Source organism: Xyrauchen texanus, chromosome 27, assembly GCF_025860055.1.
Source record: "Xyrauchen texanus isolate HMW12.3.18 chromosome 27, RBS_HiC_50CHRs, whole genome shotgun sequence".
Lineage (NCBI taxonomy): Eukaryota > Metazoa > Chordata > Actinopteri > Cypriniformes > Catostomidae > Xyrauchen > Xyrauchen texanus.
Window position 1 is genome coordinate 7632881 of NC_068302.1, and position 21174 is coordinate 7654054.

Genomic DNA, 21174 nt, shown 5'->3' on the forward strand with positions numbered 1-21174 from the left:
GCATAGTCAATTTTAAAGGGACAGTTCACCCAAAAATGAAAATGTTCTCATCATTTACTCACTATCATGTCATCCCAGATATGTATGACTTTCTTTCTTCTGCTGAACACACATGAAGATTTTTAGAAGAATATCTCAGCTTTGTTAGCCCACACAATGCAAGTGAATGGTGGCCAGTCATTTGAAGATCCAAAAGGACATCAAGGCAGCATAAAAGTACTCCACATGACTCCAGTGGTTAAATCCTTATCTTCAGAAGTGATATTATAGGTATGGGTGAGAAACGGATCAATATTTAAGTCCTTTTTTAATATAAATCTCTACTTTCACATTCTTCTACCTTTGTTTTTGGCAATTCTTATTCTTTGTGCATATCGCCACCTACTGGGCAGGAAGGAGAAATTATTGTAAGGAGCTACAGAGCGGAGATATTCTTCTGAAAACCTTTGTTTATGTTCAGCTGAAGAAAGAAAGTCTTACACAATTTTAAGACTCTCCTACTCATGATGGCCAACTGTGAAGCCAATGTTTGGAAAGATTATGTTATTTGCATTGATGTTTGAGTTTATTTCTATATCATTAACCTTCCTTTTGACTCTGATAGTAGTCCTATAGAGCACTTAACTCCAGGTTGCTCTGGTGGGATTGTCCCTGTAATAAGTGCACTGTAAGTCGCTTTGGATAAAAGCAACTGCCAAATGCATAAATGTATATATATTTTACATTTTTTGCAAAATATTCAGATATACACAAATACATAAGCAGTTTGAGAGTGCAGGGTGACCGACTCGTTTGCATCATTCAGAGTGGAGTGGGCGTTCGCTACCGGGGTTATTTTACAGGCTTTGATGGCCACAGTTCTGATTGGTGAAGCTTTCACAATTGAACCATGGGTAATGTAGTTGTTCAACAGGACTTCTGCTATTAAAGACGATTTTTAAACAATTTATTCAATGGTAGCATTGCATCAATGAACAACCTCGGAGCTCATGGTTTATAAGTTAGTATTGAAAATCAATTAGTCTATGAAAAAGATGAATGGGATTTTTAATAATGGAACCAGACTGTTGTGCTCTATTGGGAACTGTGTGTTTAAGAAGATTCAGTTTTTGCTATTATATGTAATCCTAGCCTAAAGATAATGCCTTTTAGGAACCTTTGGGATTTGTTCCAAATTACGATAGAAATTCCAGTTGGAATCCTGTTCAAATTTGTTATCACATTCCTTTAGAATGTTTTGACTGGGAAATATTATATATGCGGGTGATGGAAGTGAACTGTTGTGAATCTAGGCTAGCAGGCCAAAGCTTGATTTCACTCAAGAAAACGTAACCCATGAACTGGAGAGTTTCAAGGATCCCATTTCATCACTGTGTCCTTGAGCAAGACACATAAATCCAGTTGTTCCTGGCAGACTGTCCTGTAAGATGCTAAAAGAGTCTTATTAATGACAGAGTATCCAAAAACTATTAAGAGAGACATAGTGGCCACAAGAGAAGTCATATTTCCTGAATTTTGATGAAAATACAGTAAGGTCAAAACTGCTCCCTAAAAAGTATCAGCATCACGATTTTCCTGTCCAAAATAACAGGAAATGATGATAAAATGAAAACGTAACCGAAAAAGATTGACCTTCATATGTTGTATTCTTTTAAAAACTAGATTTATTACCAGAGGAAACACCAGTGTGGACACCACCCCAATAAAAACAACTGTAAGTCTTTACAGTGAAATTTGTAATAAAAGAAAATGACAATAATGTAGACAGAAGTACTGTAGTTTAAATACATTTTTATTGATTTTAATCATGCAGATCTAATTCTATGATCAGTTTGGTATATTGGTCAACACTATTTTATCAGTGCAATACTGTCAAATCCTCTGTGGTTTTGGACTGTCATATGATGACAAACCCTTGGACAGATCAAATCTGCTTTTTAGTTCAGGACTCTATGTCACCGGTCCTACTCGACCTGCCCCGGGCAGGATTCGGGCCAGAACTGGCAATACCTGGCATTCTATTTTTTGATAAAGATTTGGGGTGAATATGTAAACTTGAGTTTTAACACAGCAATAAAAGCAATATTCACATAAATTAATTGTCACATGTAAAAGATAGTAAAACAAGCATTAAATGTGAATTATTAGCTGCAACAAAGAGTTTCCCTAAATGCAATTTTGTTGCATGTCTTAACAGAAATACCGTCAATTTTAGATATTTGTACCACCTTTTAAATTGGCCTTAGAAGTACAACATGGATAGAAAAAGACACTTGAACTGCAATAAATGGCTTATTGGAGGTCACCACAAAACAATAGTGTTTCTGTTTGATAACACTGGATGACCACCAAGCTTTAGCCATTATAAATTGTGGTGAATGCACAGTAGATTTAATTACATCTAGTGATTACAAATAACAGAGACAAACACTGAATGAGAAAAGCAAAGTAAACCCTGTACAACATGTAGCCACAGTGCGCATTGAAGCCCACAATTGACATAATTGATTTCAGTCAGAATAATGGTTGTGTGTCCCTTGTTGTTACATGTTGGCCACCTTAGGACTCTCTTTGGCTTGGCGCATTCCATAAAGCCACTTGATCACTCGTGCATTTCTCTCAATTATGGAAATACCATAACCAGGATGTTCATCTTTTGCTGCCTCTTCCTCCTCATCCTCGCCACCATCAGCTGTACGCTCAGAAGCCGGGGCACTGGCACTACGGAGACGGGAAACGGAAACAATGTCGGATCCTGGTCTTGCTAGCTCCTTTAAATCCGATGGGTCTAAGCCACAATAATTAAAAAAGCGTTCAAGCTCTGCCCCAGCTCGCGAAATGCAGTCGCTGACATCCGATTTTGAACGAGTCAATGAAGGACGTTTCCTGGAGCTTGTTGAGGAATGGTGAGTGATGGCTGGAGATGGTGGTGATTGGAAGTCATTTTTGGCCAGGAACGAAGCTACTGAGCTCGGAGTAAGAGGGGCAGGAGAGGCACACGATGCTGGTTCAGCATTTGGTTTTATGGGAAGAGGCAAAGAATTGAATGGCCTTGATGGAGATTCAGAGGAAGGTGAGCTTTGGGCAGGACTGCTTGGTGGTTTAATAGGTCCTCGGGGGACATTTGTGACATTCTGAAGCCTTTTGAAAGCAATTGAGTGTTGAATTGGCTGTGTGTAGGGTCTAAGAAAGCGCAAAAGTTGCGCTGGAAACTGCGGCTTGGACACCTGCATCGGTGGACGGCTCTGCAGCTGTGGTCTACCTGCCATCCTCATTTGAGGTAGCTGTGGCCTGACATCAACTCTCCTCACAGTCATGGTAGGACATCCGTTAGTTCCTATGGCCTCTACCACAGCTTTACCTTGAGTTGTTGAAGTCGACCCAACCGAAGCTTCTTCCGTCGTATTTAGAGTTGGAGAGAGGGGCTTGCATGGGTCAGGATAATCTTGAATTTTCTCTGCACCATTGGGATGCGTAGAAACAACTGGCACGGTTGTATCACCAACACCATCGATTAGTTTGCAAAGGTGTTCCAGATTAAGGGGGGGAGTCTCAGATTTATTGGGTCTAGAAGGGACCTTTCTGGTTGGATGTTGAGCACTTGATCCACTCTGGCTGTTGTTGGCGGGACAAGTGACCGGCTGCTGCTTCTTGAAAGCCACCTGTTGGCTCTTGACATACTTAGTCTTGTCTGCTTCCAGGCGTTCTACAGCACTCGGTTTGCGTATCCCAGGAGATGACTGGACTGGACAACGGATCTCTGGGTTGCTACTTTGTGTGCCAGGAGTTCCGACCAACCTCATTAATCGCCGAGACGGCTGTAGAGTATCAGTTGACATCCTTGGCAACGGAAAACTTCAGCTGCTATGTTGGTTCCTTACTCGCTCCTTTTCCAGCACTAGTTTGCTCAGAAGTAGATGAGTGGGACTTACAGCCAGCAAACATCCACATTGACTCAACGCATTTAAGGTGCTGGAATCATTTCTTGATACCTGAGGATACAAAAATGCTAATCAAATACAGACAATACTAAAGTTCAGCTAGATATCAAACTAGAGAGTGCTCTCTTCAATGCATATACACTTTTAATTTTTTGTAAGCGTTATTATAAACTAGTATTTTATCCAGAGTGCTTGCACCGCTACCATACTAAGGTGTTATGCGTGTTTGCCAGGCCATTTCTTGCTAGGGTGTTCTGCGTGGTTGTTTACTAGCCAAAGTCTCAATGACATGCTGGTTCTTAGATATGGCTCGGATTCCTCCTTTTACCCTTTATCATCCACTATGTGAAAATCAAACTTTTCTTAAATGTAATCCTTACATCACTATTACTATTGCTCATACTTACTGTTAGGGATTACCCTACATATGATCGATAAAAACATTGCTGATTGCTTTACGAACTAATGAGCTCTGCAGGGTGTTGATGTATGTTCCAGGTTTGGTCAAGACCATTATGGACCCATTAGCAATGGCTAAAAGGCTACCACATTCCTCTAGGTATTGATTCATTTCAACTTCACTATTATATACATAAAATGTGCTCTATAAAAGCTGTTTGTACATTGAAAACCTTTTCAGTTCCACTATTAATATACACTATTCTCCACTAAGCAATCGAAAACATATTTTCCCCAAGGTTGTGACATGTTACGTGCTTGTTTAGGAATGTGACCTAAGGTAGAAACACTACACTGATAGACTGAAGTCACTGGTTAACTGAAGGGAATTTTTGGTGTTTCAGACTGGATTTGTGTTTAATATTAATAAATGATAGCATTGCTGCATTATAAATGGACTAAGGACCTTTGCTTGGAGGTAAAGCGCTACCACAGACACACCAACTTATTGTTTAAATGTTTATCATTCCTTTAACAAAAGGATCGGCACTCCACCTAAGGTTAAAGTACACATCGCTTACCATCTGTTATTCCTTTCCTTTCATTCTCTCTGCTCTTACTGTACTTCCATTGCCTCCATCATTATATATATATATATATTTGTCCTCCTTTTCCATATATTTATACTGCTATAACACACAACAATGAGGTTAACATTCAAGTAAATTCCTAAATAAGAAACCAATCTCTTAAGGCAAGAAAAACTAAACAAAAAATAATGTAACACAAGACTTCACTTACAGATTCCAGGAAAAGGATAAGGCATGTCTCTACAGGATCCAGAATCTAGAATCAAATCAAAAATTACAGGGAATAAGGTTAAGATGTAAACAGATGTCAACATGTAACAGTAAAGTGTATGTACCTGGACAAGCATGTGATAAATACGAATTACATTTTTTAAAGTTATTGATAGCATTAACACACATACAAAGACAATATACACATACATCCAAACACATACCTGTGACTGCCTCTTGAAACTCTACAAGACTGGCTTCCCCATTAACACTAAATATAGATATCTCCAGTGAGTCAGGCTGTATATTTATTCTGGTACAGCAAGAATTAAGTGAGCAGTGCCTTTGTAATACAAGTGTGTTTGAGAGTCACAAAAAGAAAGCCACAGAGATGGTGCGTGCATGCATGTGTTTGTATTGAGGAGAAAGCAAAACTTGCCAGACCAGTTTGACTTTCTCATAAAGCACTCCTCCTGCCCCTTATTTCTTCTCCTGTCCAATCAGAAACTCATTTCACCTACTAGGAAGTAACTCCCATTTGTCCCTTGAGTCACCTGATCACAAAAGGAAGGAGCAATCTTGGCCTTGAGTATGCATGCTGTCTTATGTATGTAATCTATCTCTCTGTTGCTGTATTTACAGGGGAAATATAATTAAAAACTATCATGGTTTTACAAAACATTAGATGCCAATTAGACTTCTTTGATATAACTTATTGTTTTGGCCTGTGAATTTACAGTATGTTTAAGGAAGATAATATATACTAATATATATATATATATATATATACACACACACACACACACACACACACTGGGGGCCAATAGTTTGGAATAATGTATAGATTTAGCTGTTTTGGAAGGAAGTTGGTACATTAATTCACCAAAGTGGCATTTGCCATTATATCAAACACAGTTGACAAAGGACAATGGGCTCTAACAAGGACAGAAAGAGATGTGGAAGGCCAGATGTACAACTAAACAAGAGGATAAGTACATCAGAGTCTCTAAATAGATGCCTCACATGTCCTCAGCTGACTGCTTCATTGAATTCTAACCACTCAACAACAGTTTAATGTACAACAGTAAAGAGAAGACTCAGGGGTGCAGGCCTTATGGGAAGAATTGCATAGAAAAAGCCACTTTTGAAACAGAAAAACAAAAAGAAATGGTTAGAGTGGGCAAAGAAACACAGATATTGGACAACAGTTAATCGGAAAAGAGTGTTACGGATCTTAACCCCATTGAGCTTTTGTGGGATCAGCTAGACTGTAATGTGTGTGAGAAGTACCCGACAAAACAGTCACATCTATGTCAAGTGCTACAGGAAGTGTGGGGTGAAATGTAACCTGAATATCTGGACAAACTGACAGCTATAGAATGCGATGGATCTGCAAAGCTGTCATTGCTGCACGTGGAGGATTTTTTGATGAGAACCCTTTGAAATAATTTAATAAGTTCTGAACATTTCAAATTCTAATAGACATTTTTCACAGTATTAATGTCCTGACTATACATCGTGATCAGTTGAATGCCACTTTGGTGAAAAAAGAACCAATTTCTTTCCATAAGAGCAAAATCTGTACATTTGAAACTTTTGGCCCATAGTGGGTATATACAGCGTATGTGTGTGTTTGTGTGTATATATACACTGCATATTTATAAAAGAGGATACTTATACCTTATGATCCTTTTGTAATACAGTAAAGCTGTTTTGGGTGTTGACATGCATTCATTTTAAATATACATACTGTGTATGTGTGTGTGTGTGTGTGTGTAATATATATATATATATATATATATTCCGTACACACACATACACACAGAGAGAGAGAGAGCTAGACATTAAAATATTACCATCATACTTAAACCTAAGTGTATTTTAAAGGAAAAAACGTTCTAATAATTATAGTCACGACTGAAAGCAGGAATCTTCGTTAGAATATAAAACAATCACCATTTAATTCATAAAACACAAAGAGAAAGCCATATGTCTGTATTCAAATTCTCGTTTTACAGGTTTGAAATGTAAATATTTACATATCATACAGTTCATGAATTGTCACATTTTAATTACAGCCCGTAATAGCCACCAAGAAACAGTATGGAACATCATGTTGGTTGACTTATGTTTCTCAAACAACACGTATGACAATGCATGCTCGAATGAAGCAACCAAATAACATTGTGTTTACATTTCAATAAGTTTCACTTAGTTCAAGTGCAAATGACACAGCCCTTTCAAAACAGGTCAAACAAGCTACAACTGACCACAAGTATGCATTTTAAGTAGTTGGTTTTAGATACTATGGGATTAGATGTGACCTTTATTGAAGCCCCTAGACAACACTAATTTCTGTCATTTTAAAAGAATATTTTAAGATCAGATAATCTCTGGTTTTAACAGAGTTGTTTGGAATAGCATACAACCTTCTTCATAAAATGGATACACAAAATAAACTTTCATTTCCTAGATCTGGACACCACTTACTCAATGAATCGTTCAATCCAGTGAGTACATGTGACACAACCAATGTAGTTTGCACTACTGTGCAAAACGTTTCTCGTTATATGCATAATGCATGAAAGTCCCATTCAGGGCAAGTCAGTCCACTCGGCCGCCATCTTGAGGACGCTCCCGGGCAGCTATTTTCCATGGATAGCCTATTTCAATGGGGAAAAGACCGAATTCTCCTAACCGGTTGGTCAATATTACGTTCAAATAACATATTTTGAATCAGCAGTACAATCTGTCAACAATGGTATAAGAAACTGTGCTTCTTTAGTTCATATCACCCTAAAAAGTCTATTTTCCAGCTATTGCGCATGCACATTTTTCAGTTATATGATAGACGAGGTCTTTATCTGAAAGGTGATTGGCTCTTTTACCTGTAAGGCGGGACTTCTTTTTCTAAAAAGGTTTCCCTTACTTTTCTCACATTCGTTTTAATAATAGTGCTTCATCTCAGGGCTGAACAATCTCTGGCAGTGTTTCACATAATGTTTATAAAAACAAATATCGGCAGCATGCACTGTTTACTGCACAGTATTATACTATGCTAGTATTCCATTTTCAGCAGAGTCTCTTAGCTCTAAAGAAATGTCAAATGAAATATATTCAATGTACAGTAGTTAATGGAGTACTTTCACAGAAAATTGGAAGCTGTCTTGTAACTTTTCCAAGCCCAATTTGATTTAGAAATGTTCCTCAGCCCTGTCAGATAAAATAATGGCAGTATATTTGACTAGGCACCTTTAACTACTTCTAGGAAAATATATGTGATCATCTGTAAAAAAATAAACAAATAGTGGTACACAGATTCACAGACTGTCAGATAATGTAATCTTTGTTCATGACGAAGCAGTTTCTTGATTTGGTTTGAATTTATTGAACAGAGTTGATAGATCTTGTAATGTGATATATGTTCACGACAAGGTCTTTTAAAATCCTGCACAAGAAAAAAAATTAAAATAAAAATCACAAAATTAGCATTTCCTGTGTCACATGTTCCGAACAGAATGCAGCTTACTACTTACTTAACGGTGTTGGGTTAATAATCCAAAACAAGTAACTGTAATGCAAATTACTAATTACTTTTCTAAAATTGATAAGATTAATTTACCAGTTACTTCATCAAAAAAGTTCAGCCATGCATTTAGCAAAATGTGGTGCAAGCTTGTTATCCATTAGCCAATTGGCTCACCCATGTGACATGTTAAGGCAGTAAGCTGGTATGGTGTAAGCTAATTGGTCCTTTGACTTGTAATCTGCTAACCAATCAATTCGCATATCTCTCTTTGTCTAACATTTAAATAGCTCAGTTTTGAATATAAGCTGGTTTCTCTGCAGCATACTGCGAGAGTTTATTTTTCTGAAACCCACCGCCACAGGTCTAGTTCTGCTACACGGGAATTGTATGTCTAGTATGTCTATATAAGTTCTAGCAGTAGCAAGTCTCCATACTTGCTCTGAAGTAGAAGAAGCAGGGTCAGCAGATCTAGTCTGCCAAGACTACTACCCTTCCGATATGTCAAACACACATTAACATGCCAATTCTTCCAGAGTGTTGTCATGACTGAAATCACATTACTAAGGAGTTTACTTACAAAAACACTTTTCATTGAAGAGGTTTTGTTTTTCTGCTCAACATATTCAAAATCATGACGTACATATGGACATATTAATTCATGTTTCAAATGTATTATACATAATATTATTTTAGAAACATGTTTAATCCAAGTAATGAACTTAAAGCAATAACTTTAATTGAAAGTCAGAAACTGTAATCTGATTACAAGAATGCAAAATGTAAAACATTACACTACTTTTCTACTTTAAATGAGTGGATCGGATTACATCAAACATGTTACTGAATACTGCTCAAGTACCTATTCATTTTTAAAAAGTAGACATTTTTCCATGATAAAAGTTTAAAACAGCAGCATAATATATTGTTGTCACAAGAACTCACTATGTTTGTCGAATAACTTCATCACGTTTCATGATTATTCAGCAAATGGCGTCCAGTTATTATCTTGGGAAATAAAGACGGTTACCGGTATTTCACGTTTTAATCCAATATAGTGTAAAAATGTCTTGAAATTTGGTTATCATCTTAACATTTAATAGAACTTTTTTTTCTTTTACATATAAAAATACATTTCTAAAAATCAAATGCATTCTTAGTCGTGGCTGGGTAAGCAGAACAATTTCTGACTCTTGAGCCCTGGTATACACACGTTATACTTCAACAATAATAAGAGTAGTATGGTAGTATACTATTCTGAACACAGCCTCATTCTCTGTCTCAGGACAATATGCAGTTCTTATCCTTGTCTCCTCTACTGAGACTCTGTGTCCTTCTCCTCCTAAAACTTCCTGTTTGTCTCTTCTCCTTGTCCTCTTTCACTCTCTGTCCTTCCCCCTCCCTCTCGACAAACATCAGCTGCGGCGGCAAAGGAATACGCTGGCCCAAGAAAAAGCCTTCCTCCTCTGAGTCTGAGGAAGAGGAGCAGGTTGAGCAGGATTCTTCATGTCTGTAGCGGGTGAAGTGCAGTTTCAGATTGCCATTCCTGCTGCCATCCAGGACGCTGTTGGAGCGACCCCTATGGTCACCATCCCAGTTGTCCAGAGTGTCCAGACGAGGTCTGTCGCTCCTCGAGCCTCTGGAACACCGCAAGCGCTTCTCTGTGGCAAGGTGGCCCCGCCGGAAACCACGGTGGTACGATCCATCTGAAAGGAAACATGATTGAGGGAGATTTTCATTAAATGTAAAGGGAAAATGTATTACTCACCCTCATGTTGTTCCAAACCTGTATGACTTTTTAGGTGTTACGTTAGCCATCATTCACTTTCGTTGTATGGAGAAAAAGGTGAAATGCAAGTGAATCTATTGAAACTAAACATACTGCCCAACATCTCCTTTTGTGTTCCATGGAAGAAATAAAGCCATACGGTTTGGATCATCTAGGGGTGTGCATGAGTAGTCGAATACTCAAGTATTCATTTGCAATAAGTATTCGAAAATGAAAAATACTATTCGAATTTCCAAAGTTTTGCTTTGCTGGCCATATATGCAGTGAGATGCATGTTAAACCCTGAACACACAAACTAAACTCTGTCAGTACGGTTACATGGACACCAAAAAGCGGGTTATTGCCAGAATGTGTGTTCCTGTTTAAATGTACTGTATAAGCAGTGTATGCTTTACTCCCGTATATGTGCAACTCGTCAGAAAGAAGCATCCCCGTTGCAATGTAATCCTCACAACACTTCTGTAAACAACAAACATGGCATTTGAATTGACAAAGAATTTGCTAGCGGAAGGACATTCCATCATTTAAACTGGTGTGTATAAATGAGTCTAGTTTACTGAGCACGCTGATATGCTTGTTTTTCTAAAAAGAAAACATGACATGAAATACAATATAAACAACTATTATATGCTGAGTGTTTATAGTCGTCCAGTACGTTGATTGCAATCAACAAGCAATCACGATGAACATCTTGAATTTCCAGTTTTTGCTCCTTGGTTTCAACCTGGCCTCAATACCCCTGAACCTTTCTGTAAATTGTAATGAAACAATGGGAAATTAGCAGCAGGAATAGGGCTGGACGGTATGATGGTATACAACATGTGAAGAATAAACTTGTATCAGAACTGTGTCAGCCAGTAGAATTTCTGCAGTTCTGTTGATTAATATCAAATGCTCTGATCGTGTCCAGTATAGAAACTGTGTTCCTGTTACAATAAGGTTGTATTTGCTGACATTTGTAAATGCATTAGGTATCATGATGTAACAATGAACAATGTTTTTTACAGCATATATTAATACTGGTTAATGTTCATTTATGAAAATACAATTGTTCATTGTTTGTTCGCAATGCATTAACTAAAATTAACATATACAACTTTACGTTTTAAAAATGGATTTGTATATGTTGAAAGTAACATTATTGATAAATGCTGTAAAAGTATTGTTCATTCTTGGATAATGTTAACTAATGTTAATGCCATCTAAATGATAAGAGTTTCTGTATTATCTTTTGGTTTGCAAAGTTCCAAATGAAAAGAGAAATATTTAAAATGAGAAAGTACCTTTCATTGGTAAACTATTTAATTCACTGAAATACCCCAAATTGTCATTATTACATGGTTATGCAAAATATAAGATTTTAGTCATACCACTCACCCCTGAGAAAGGAAAAGATAACTGCTGCTGCCACAAGTAGAGACCTGAGGTCAACAGTCTCTTGGCAATGATTTTAGACAAAGGTGTCTCTTCTACAATAATGTATAAATGAATCATTACTAGCAGATAAAGTTTGCTCTTTAAACTCATTATACTTGTTATTTCCTGTCTTACACAGAGGCTAATCTCTCTGCTAGGTGACTTATTTTGTTCAAACAAAGATGTTGGGTGACGCAATGTTGTTGTCTTCCTCCAGGGGGCTTTTCCACTGCACGGTACAACTCGACTCAACTCAACTTTGGGGGTTTTCCACTGTGGATAGTACCTGGAACCTGGTACTTTATTTAGTACCACCTCGGTCGAGGTTCCTAGCGAGCCGAGCCGATACTAAATGTGACGTCAAAAACTTGCAGATCACTGATTGGTCAGGGAGAATCGTCACTACCAGCATCACTGGATTTCCAACCCGCTAGTTTTAAAGTTATAAACAGCGATAGCAGTATCATTTGTTCATGCGACTTTCGAATTGTGAAAAAAGAAATGGCTGTGTGCAAAACCACACCATGGTCAATAAACAAGGTTCAGACATTCCTCTTGTTAGCGATGAGCGAAACGAAAAAGTCTCTCAGCAAGTATATCAGCTGTTGGCCGCACACGGCTATCACCTACCTTCTTCCTTGCTGAGCAGCCTTTCACGTTATGTTGATATATGAATTGTTTTACTGTGGATATAGATACTTGTCTACCCGTTTCCGCCAGCATCTTCACAAGGTCCTTTGCTGTTGATCTGGGATTGATTGCACTTTCGCACCAAACTATGTTCATCTCTAAGTGAAAGAATGCATCTCCTTCGAGCAATATGATGGCTGTGTGGTCCCATGGTGTTTATACTTGCGTACTATTGTTTGTACAGATGAACGTGGTACCTCAGGTGTTTGGAAATTGCTCCCAAGAATGAACCAGACTTGTGGAGGTCCAGAGTTATTCTTAAACGATCCCATGATGTCAATCAAAGAGGCACTTAGTTTGAAGGTAGGCCTTCAAATACATCCACAGGTACACCTCCAATTCTGTACAACTCCGATCAGAAGCCAATTGTCTAAAGGCTTTTCTGGAATTTTCCAAGTTGCTTATAGGCACAGTTACCTTGGTATGTATGTAAATTTCTAACCCACTGGAATTGTGATTTAGTCAATTAAAATTGAAACAATCCGTCTGTAAACAATTGTTGTAAAAATTACTCGTGTCATGCACAAAGTAGATGTCCTAATGACTTAGATTGCCAAAACTATAGTTGGCTAATAATAAATCTGTGGAGTGGTTAAAAAACGAGTTTTAATGACTTCAACCTAAGTGTATTTAAACTTCTGAATTCGACTGTGTATGTGTAATTATATATATATATAGGCCTAGTTCAAGATGACTGAAAAATGATGGAGCCGGTCACAATGACATAAATTAGTGACCATTTAAAAAACGTTTTGTCCAATTTTGCATCAAATTCAAAAGGTTTAATTTCATAAACAAACAACACAGAATGCAACATTTTCTTCACATTATTTTAGTAGGGAGCAGTGTGATCTTACCCAACAGGTCCATTTGTGAAGGTACATTGCACATCCGCAACCTGTGTCCCAAACTGCCCTCAACTTCATCTTCCTCCTGCTCCTCCTCCTCTCCCTCTTTTCTCTCTACCCCTACTTCTTCCTGCTTCTCCCACTCTTCCTCTTCCACTGAATAACTGCAGCTGATTGGTTCTCTGAAGCTGACCCGGGCCGTGCTGCTGCGTACAAGTGTGGTGGGAGGGTCTTCCGCTTCAGTGACAGTAGGCAGGGAATCTGAATGGGTCGGTGAATCAGATGGCTCGAAGAAAACAGGGGGTGGTGGGGGCGGAAAGGAGTCATCTAGGTTGTCAAATTCATCTGAAGGTGGAGGTTGGGGGGGAATTTCTATGATGGAGGAAGAAAAGAGTAAAAATGGTTAGGGAAAATATGGCTTAGAACATTGCAAAATCATGTGACTAATTGCTGTAAAGGGATGGATCAACCAAGACTGAAATTCAGTCATTATTTACTCACCCTCATGTCATTTCAAGCCTGTATGACTTTCTTCTGTGGAACACAAAAAGGTGAATTTCTGAAGAATATTCTAGCCACTTTTTCCATATAATAAAAGTGAATGAGGACTGGGGATGTCAAGTATGGAGGACCAAAGTACTTAAAATAATTTAACCAATAATTAAATGAACCAACTTATTTTGAAATATTTCAATAATTATATCAATTATTAAAATGTACCTATTTAAAAACAGGATTTATTGTTTAAAACATTTCATAATATCCACTTTCAAAAAACTACTACTCCAAGTTTAAATCTTTCTCTTTTATTTATAATTAAATAATACTATTGATACATTGAGTTATTATTGATTTACGTTTGTAAAAAACAAAACAAAAAAAAACACTTTTGTTATGAAAAGCACTTTGGAGAGATCAGACTTTAATTTGTCCTCTTGTTGTCATTCGTAAATTCAGCCTAATAAGAAAGGTTTAATTAGTATTTATTTTTCGAGTATTTGTTTTTCAAAAGTGGAAATTATAAAATGTTTTAAACAATAAATGCTGTTTTTTTAATGGATTATTACAAAATAAATGGGTATATTTTAGTTATTGTTTTATTTCATAATTAAATTATTTAAAAAAATTATTTGTACATTTACTAATTGTATTATTATTATTATTTATTTAATAATTTTATTTCGAGTGCTTTTGTCCTCCACAGTCAAGCTCCTAAATGCCAAGAAATAAAAAAATCATAGAAGTGGTCCATATGACTTGAGTGCAATATTCCAAGCCTTTTTGGATTTGTGTGAGGAACAGACTGATATTTAAGTTATTATTTACTGAAAATCTTGACATCTGCGGGCAGTCACGTGCACTTAATTATTAGCGTATTTGAACGTGATTGGTTAATGTTGTTAAGACTACACCATACACAACACAGGCAAAATTCCTGCAGTTTATTTATTTATTCTTTAATTTATTTAGTTATTTTGTATAGCTTTTGTATTAGCTCATGCTCACAATCTGTAATCTCTTAATATGTGCACTGAAACGAAAACGTGCCGCACATGGTCAACTCACGGAGCATGTGTAAATCAGGCGTCATTTGTGAAAAAATCTATCGTTTGGTCACATCTTTTCAATGAATTTGCTGATCTAGTTCACTACATGTCTGAATGATTCGTTCACATCAGACTGATCCAGTTCACGAGTTCAATTCACTTATTCAATGATCCGGATGCAGCAGTTAACAGCTCTCTGTAGGGAATGATTATCAGTTTAACAACACATTAACAACTTAACAGCTCCATCTGTCTGTTCCACACACAAAAAAACCTATGGCTTCATAAGATTTTGAATATACAACATGAATCACTTTTATGATACTTTTATGGTGTTTTTAGCTTGACAGCCCCAGTCCTCATTCACTTTTATTTTATGGAAAGAAATGGCCTGGATATACTTGAACAAAATTGACATTTTGCGTTCCAAGGAAGGAAGAAAGACATACGGTTCTGGAACGGCATGAGGCAGACAACTTCAGTTTTGGGTTAGCTATTCATTCAAATGATCAAGCTATGTGAAATCAAGCATACCTGTACAACTGCTCTCGACGATGTCCCCAGACTCCCCACAATCCTTTGCTGTGGAAGTCCCCCTGGATGTGCAGCTTGGTGGGAATGGGCCAAATTCAGCATATCCATTCAGCTCCACTGTAAACTCCAAATCACTGCACGAACTGTCTGTCGTTTTATTCACTTGATGCCTGCTGATGTTTGATTGGTCCCTGCACGGTAATGCTGCCCTGTCATTGGCTACAGGACAGAGCTGAGATGGTGAATAGGAGTGTCTTAGTCCATACGGTGGAGGATCACCCTTTGGTATGGCAGTGAATGAGGTGTAAACACCTACAACATTTTCAAGGAGTAAATTAGGAATTTGTGCATGCAAACAAACACTGAATAAAATGCATTTGAAATGCTCCACATGTGTGTGATTTTTATCATGTTATGTTTTAAGAAATAGCTAAATCAAAAAATATGATGTCAAATGGCAATGGTTATCACATGTCTTGTAGCTGATCGTGACATGCATCGTGATTCATCGTGACATGCATCGTGATTCATCGTGACATGCATCGTGATTCATCGTGACATGCATCGTGATTCATCGTGACATGCATCGTGATTCATCGTGACATGCATCGTGATTCATGTCATGTCGTGAATCAGAAGCATGCTCCGGTTTATCTTTAATTTAACCTTTGCATTATGAGACACTCACTTTCTCTATTTCTGTGGAGATGACAGAATGAGTAAACATATTTTCAAATATGCAAATAATCTCAAAGGTCTTCCTTAATGCAAAATAAATGTTTGTGAGTTTAATTGGAAAGCCTTAAAATAATGCGTGAAAATGAAACATTTGGTAAGGAAATACATTACTATTGCATGATATGATATATGATATATGTTACGATACCATATCATACAATACCATATAATACAATATTCAGGTTGGGTGGGTTCCAAAAACAACAGTGTAAATATACAATTGACTCAAAAGAGAGACATTAAGGATTTGGTAATATTTTGATATTTAAAATATTTGTATTTGTTCTGTCATTCTACCCCAGTGGAATATTTACCAAGTTTCTATAGCCTTAAAGGAAATCATATATTCCTATTGTGTTATATGATTCCATGTTAAATATGAAAATTGTCTGACAATGAATCATCATAATCAGCCCTAAAACAGACAATTAAACAGACAATTGTATGACAAATAATTATCAGGCAAATAAAGCCCTAGTAACATAGCAAAGTTGAATATGTGGTTTGAAGTGCAATTGAGATTTTAGACTTGTGGAGGGGAAGATTATCAGTGAATAATTACTTAAATTTGGGTCTGTTCCCTACATCCAGTGTTTCCACATTAGTGTGCCATGAATGATTGTCAGGTGTGCAGTGGAAAATTATCAGATTCCACTAAATATTTCAGGGCTCCGGACTGAGACAAATCTTTCAACCATTTTTCTTAACAGTGCGATTAAACTTTGAAAGAGGTCGCATTGGTGCGACTACAAAGATGGCTGATCTCTGATTGTGCCCTGTCGTTTTTTTATTCCGTATGAGAAATATAAAGCGGCAAATGTTCCAAACGTGAAAGAAAACAGCTGTACTCGGATCAGTCAGCACTGCTCAATGGACAGATCACCGCAGAGACAAGCATTTACACGTGGACCCGTCTCGAGCACTCAGCCGCGCAGATCATCATGAACGGAGTTGCGGGAAGCACGGGCTGGGACACGAATTCGCCATTGATTATTTGTTTAAAACCTCTATGAAAGCCCATCATGTGTCTATGATTTAAAATTGTATTAAACGGCCCCAACATTTTAAACAGCATTGAGAAGGAATAAAGGAGAAATCTGCACAATAAAAGACAGATATTGTAAGGTTTCAATCCACACATCACAGATATTTAAAAAAATATTTACCATGAACTTGTATCAATATAGTAGTGAGAGAATACAATTTAATTTGCCATAATTTGTTTTATGTTACTGCTAATGGTTTTACTTTTGGTTACTATGATCTTATTGCAAATGCCACAGTTATAACTGGATACAATGAAACTTGTAACCCCTTCTGTGTAAAAACCTTTCTAATGCTCTCTGATTGCAGAAAAATGTTTTGTTTGTCTTCAGATGACTGTATTTTAATCATCAATATCCTGATAAATAGAAACCGTGAAATATATATATATATATATATATATATATATATATATATATATATATATATATTTTATTTATTTTTTCCAGTTGGACCGGTGCGACCAACTGAAGTGCTGTTGCGACCATTTGTAGAATTTAACACTGGTGCTACCCTCTTAAATATTAGTCTGGAGCCATATAAATAAATAGAAAAATAAAAAATTATTTGCTGTGGCATTGCAACAATTAATTTGCAAGAACAAATCTAAAAATAAGAAAATATGCAAATTTGTTGTTTTGTTGTCATTAACCAATCAGCCCTCTTGCCATCTGTGATCTCATAATACACCGTTCCTATGTTTTTGCATAGCCGAATTTCAAACATTACGAGTAAACACGCAACTAAAATGGCCAGAAAACATGGAAGTTCTTGAAAAGGAAAACTGTGGGGGACTGTGGGATAGAGGTGTGCCCTGGGATTTGTTTAATTGTAAAAAAGTGTGCCATGCCAGAAAAAAGGTTGGGAAACACTGCCCTACACAAAGCTATCATATGTCTTAAACCTCTTGGAATACAGCGTCCTACATTTATGACACTACCTTTTTGCAATTGTCATTATATGCTTTTATTGTATGGAAAAGAGCAGTGTGAACCGTCTTCAAAGTTTCTCTTTTGTGATTCACTGGAGAAAGAACATCATACGGGTTTGAAACGACATGAGGTAGAGTGTGATTTTCGTTCAACTATTTCTTTAACGACCAAGTGACTACGCTGTGTAAAGCAAAGTAAAAGTAAAACAAAGGATGCATGATAACAACTGTACCTCTGCTCTCCAGTGGAAAATGACTACCCCCATTCACTGTTGATGTACTGGTCGCTATGACCGCATTCTTCCTTGTACTGGCTTTAGAGTTGACAGCAGTGGGATTGGCTCCCCCCTGTGGCCGGAGTGTGGAACTATGCTGCTGATTTTGAGTGGTTTTATGTGTTGTAGAATTGCACTGTAGGGCAGAATCGCAGGAGTCTGAGTTATCTGGGTCTTCACCCAGCGAGCAGGAGCGAGAGCAGAAAATGAGCCCACTGCGTGGCAGGAAGGGTCTACCCAGCAGAGGGATCTGACAACAGGCACAGCAGAAACATGCTTCAGAAGCGTGCCAGTGCTGGCCCTCGTATGTCATCTGACCCTGGTCTATACCTACAGAAAGAGAGCGAGAGGGAGGAGTGAGAAAAATGCAAACAGCACTCTATCATACCCTTTAATCATAAGACATCTCAATTATGAACCACTGCATTTCTCTGTCACTACTCGCGTTTTCTGGCATAATTTGGAATATTCTGGGTTGTTATTTAACTCCAAAACCTAGACTGCCTCTGTAAACTCCATAAATAGGTTACTGTCTTCTGAGACACCATCCTAACTGAAATGCAACCACATAAGAGACTGATTTGCGATGCTCTACATTGACACTAGCTCAAAGTTGATTCCAATAGAGATTTACATTAGCATGCTGATCAATTAACAACGTGATACTTGAATTGGCATAACATACTTAGTAACATACATAACATACAAATATTGGGTAAAATAGTCATTTTTTTATTAGAATGTTTACTGGGTATCGATACAGATTTCCTGATCTATTTGATTCAGTTTCACAAGCTCTCAATTAGATTCCATCCGTGAGGAGCTCGGAGTAGAGCCGCTGCTCCTTTGTGTCGAAAGGAGCCGGTTGAGGTGGTTTGGGCATCTGGTAAGGATGCCCCCTGAGCGCCTCCCTAGGGAGGCGTTTCAGGCATGTCCAGCTGGGAGGAGGCCTCAGGGAAGACCCAGGACTAGGTGGAGAGATTACATCTCCACACTGGCCTGGGAACGCCTGGAGCTGCTGCCCCTGTGACCTGACCGCATGTAAGCATTTTTTTTATTATTACAGCAAGTTAATTATTATATTACATTATAGTGTATTAACTTATTTTTTATCATTTCAAGTCACTTATTGAGAACCACTGTTTTAAAAAACAGCATCATTTTGCTGCCTACCTTTTGGAACAGCCTTGGTAGGGAGCTCACTAAGGTCTGAACAGAGCTAATGTCAATGGACAACATCTGTAGCATACTGTTAAGTGCCACAGGCAATACATTTGTGTTTGAATTAGTGGAAAACACAGTTGCAATAATACATTTAGAATGGAAGTCTCATGGGCAAGAGGACAGCTCTTGAAATAAACATAAAAAATGCAACTTTCACAAGGGATATAGAAAGTATGTGACATAATCAGTAAAGTATTGTTTACATGCTTCTCAAAACTCCACCCACTGGAATTACATTGTGTGACCCATGACCAGAAGTTCCTCCATAAAGAAAAATAGTCCCATCTCAAAAACACAATTACAACATTATTCATGTAATTACAGAATTCATGTAAGTGCAAAAGTAAGTACTTGTCTGTGGTAATAAACAGCATACCACACCTCATGAGGATATCATATCAAATTATCCATGATCATTTGAGATATAGGAGCTTAAATGTTCTATTAAAACCTCTGCAATTTCTGTGGCATCACAGAAATGTTTGATCTTAACAGTTTGTCCAGCACATTTCAGCGCAGATCGTTTTGTGATCCTGTCAAAATGTAATTCAGGCTTTGCAAAGGGGCTGTTATTGAAGGATGGGGCAGTTAATGGAAAAAAAGATATTGAACAACAGCAAACCAACAGCTCATATACAGGTGAAACTCGAAAAATTAGAATTTCGTGCAAAAGTTCATTAATTTCAGTAATTCAACTTAAAGGTGAAACTAATATATTATATAGACTCATTACAAGCAAAGTAAGATATTTCAAGCCTTTATTTGATATAATTTTGATGATTATGGCTTACAGCTTATGAAAACCCCAAATTCAGAATCTCAGAAAATTAGAATATTGTGAAAAGGTTCAGTATTGTAGGCTCAAAGTGTCACACTCTAATCAGCTAAACACCTGCAAAGGGTTCCTGAGCCTTTAAATGGTCTCTCAGTCTGGTTCAGTTGAATTCACAATCATGGGGAAGACTGCTGACCTGACAGTTGTGCAGAAAACCATCATTGACACCCTCCACAAGGAGGGAAAGCCTCAAAAGGTAATTGCAAAAGAAGTTGGATGTTCTCAAAGTGCTGTATCAAAGCACATTAATAGAAAGTTAAGTGGAAGGGAAAAGTGTGGAAGAAAAAGGTGCACAAGCAGCAGGGATGACCGTAGCCTGGAGAGGATTGTCAGGAAAAGGCCATTCAAATGTGTGGGGGAGCTTCACAAGGAGTGGACTGAGGCTTCAAATGTCGTATTCCTCTTGTCAAGCCGCTCCTGAATAACAAACAACGTCAGAAGCGTCTTACCTGGGCTAAAAAACTGGTCTGTTGCTCAGTGGTCCAAAGTCCTCTTTTCTGATGAGAGCAAATTTTGCATCTCATTTGGAAATCAAGGTCCCAGAGTCTGGAGGAAGAATGGAGAGGCACACAATCCAAGATGCTTGAAGTCCAGTGTGAAGTTTCCACAGTCTGTGTTGGTTTGGGGAGCCATGTCA

General features: G+C 37.6%; 2 protein-coding genes across 2 annotated transcripts in view; both read right to left on the bottom strand.

Annotated features, from left to right (window-relative positions):
* Nucleotides 1-1656: 1656 nt before the first annotated feature.
* Nucleotides 1657-5549, bottom strand: LOC127621109 (protein FAM110A-like). Its single transcript, XM_052094566.1, has 3 exons — nt 5365-5549; nt 5142-5186; nt 1657-3992 (listed from the first exon to the last, which is right to left on the bottom strand). The coding sequence occupies exon 3, from the start codon at nt 3837-3839 to the stop codon at nt 2544-2546; it is 1296 nt and encodes a 431-aa protein (XP_051950526.1). The 5' UTR covers nt 3840-3992; nt 5142-5186; nt 5365-5549; the 3' UTR covers nt 1657-2543.
* A 1550-nt stretch (nt 5550-7099) lies between these two features.
* LOC127621145 (prickle planar cell polarity protein 3-like) overlaps nt 7100-21174 on the bottom strand; it is a 77289-nt gene continuing 63214 nt past the window's right edge. Inside the window, exons 8-11 of the mRNA XM_052094633.1 lie at nt 18437-18808; nt 15491-15802; nt 13419-13781; nt 7100-10372 (exon numbers count right to left, since the gene is read on the bottom strand). Coding sequence (XP_051950593.1) covers nt 9948-10372; nt 13419-13781; nt 15491-15802; nt 18437-18808 — 1472 coding nt within the window. The 3' untranslated portion in view covers nt 7100-9947. The remainder of the gene's footprint in view (nt 10373-13418; nt 13782-15490; nt 15803-18436; nt 18809-21174) is intronic.

What these genes read in the sequence shown, in the direction of transcription:
- LOC127621109 (XM_052094566.1), bottom strand. Translation starts at nt 3,839, where the DNA reads ATGTCAACTGATACTCTACAGCCGTCTCGGCGATTAATGAGGTTGGTC.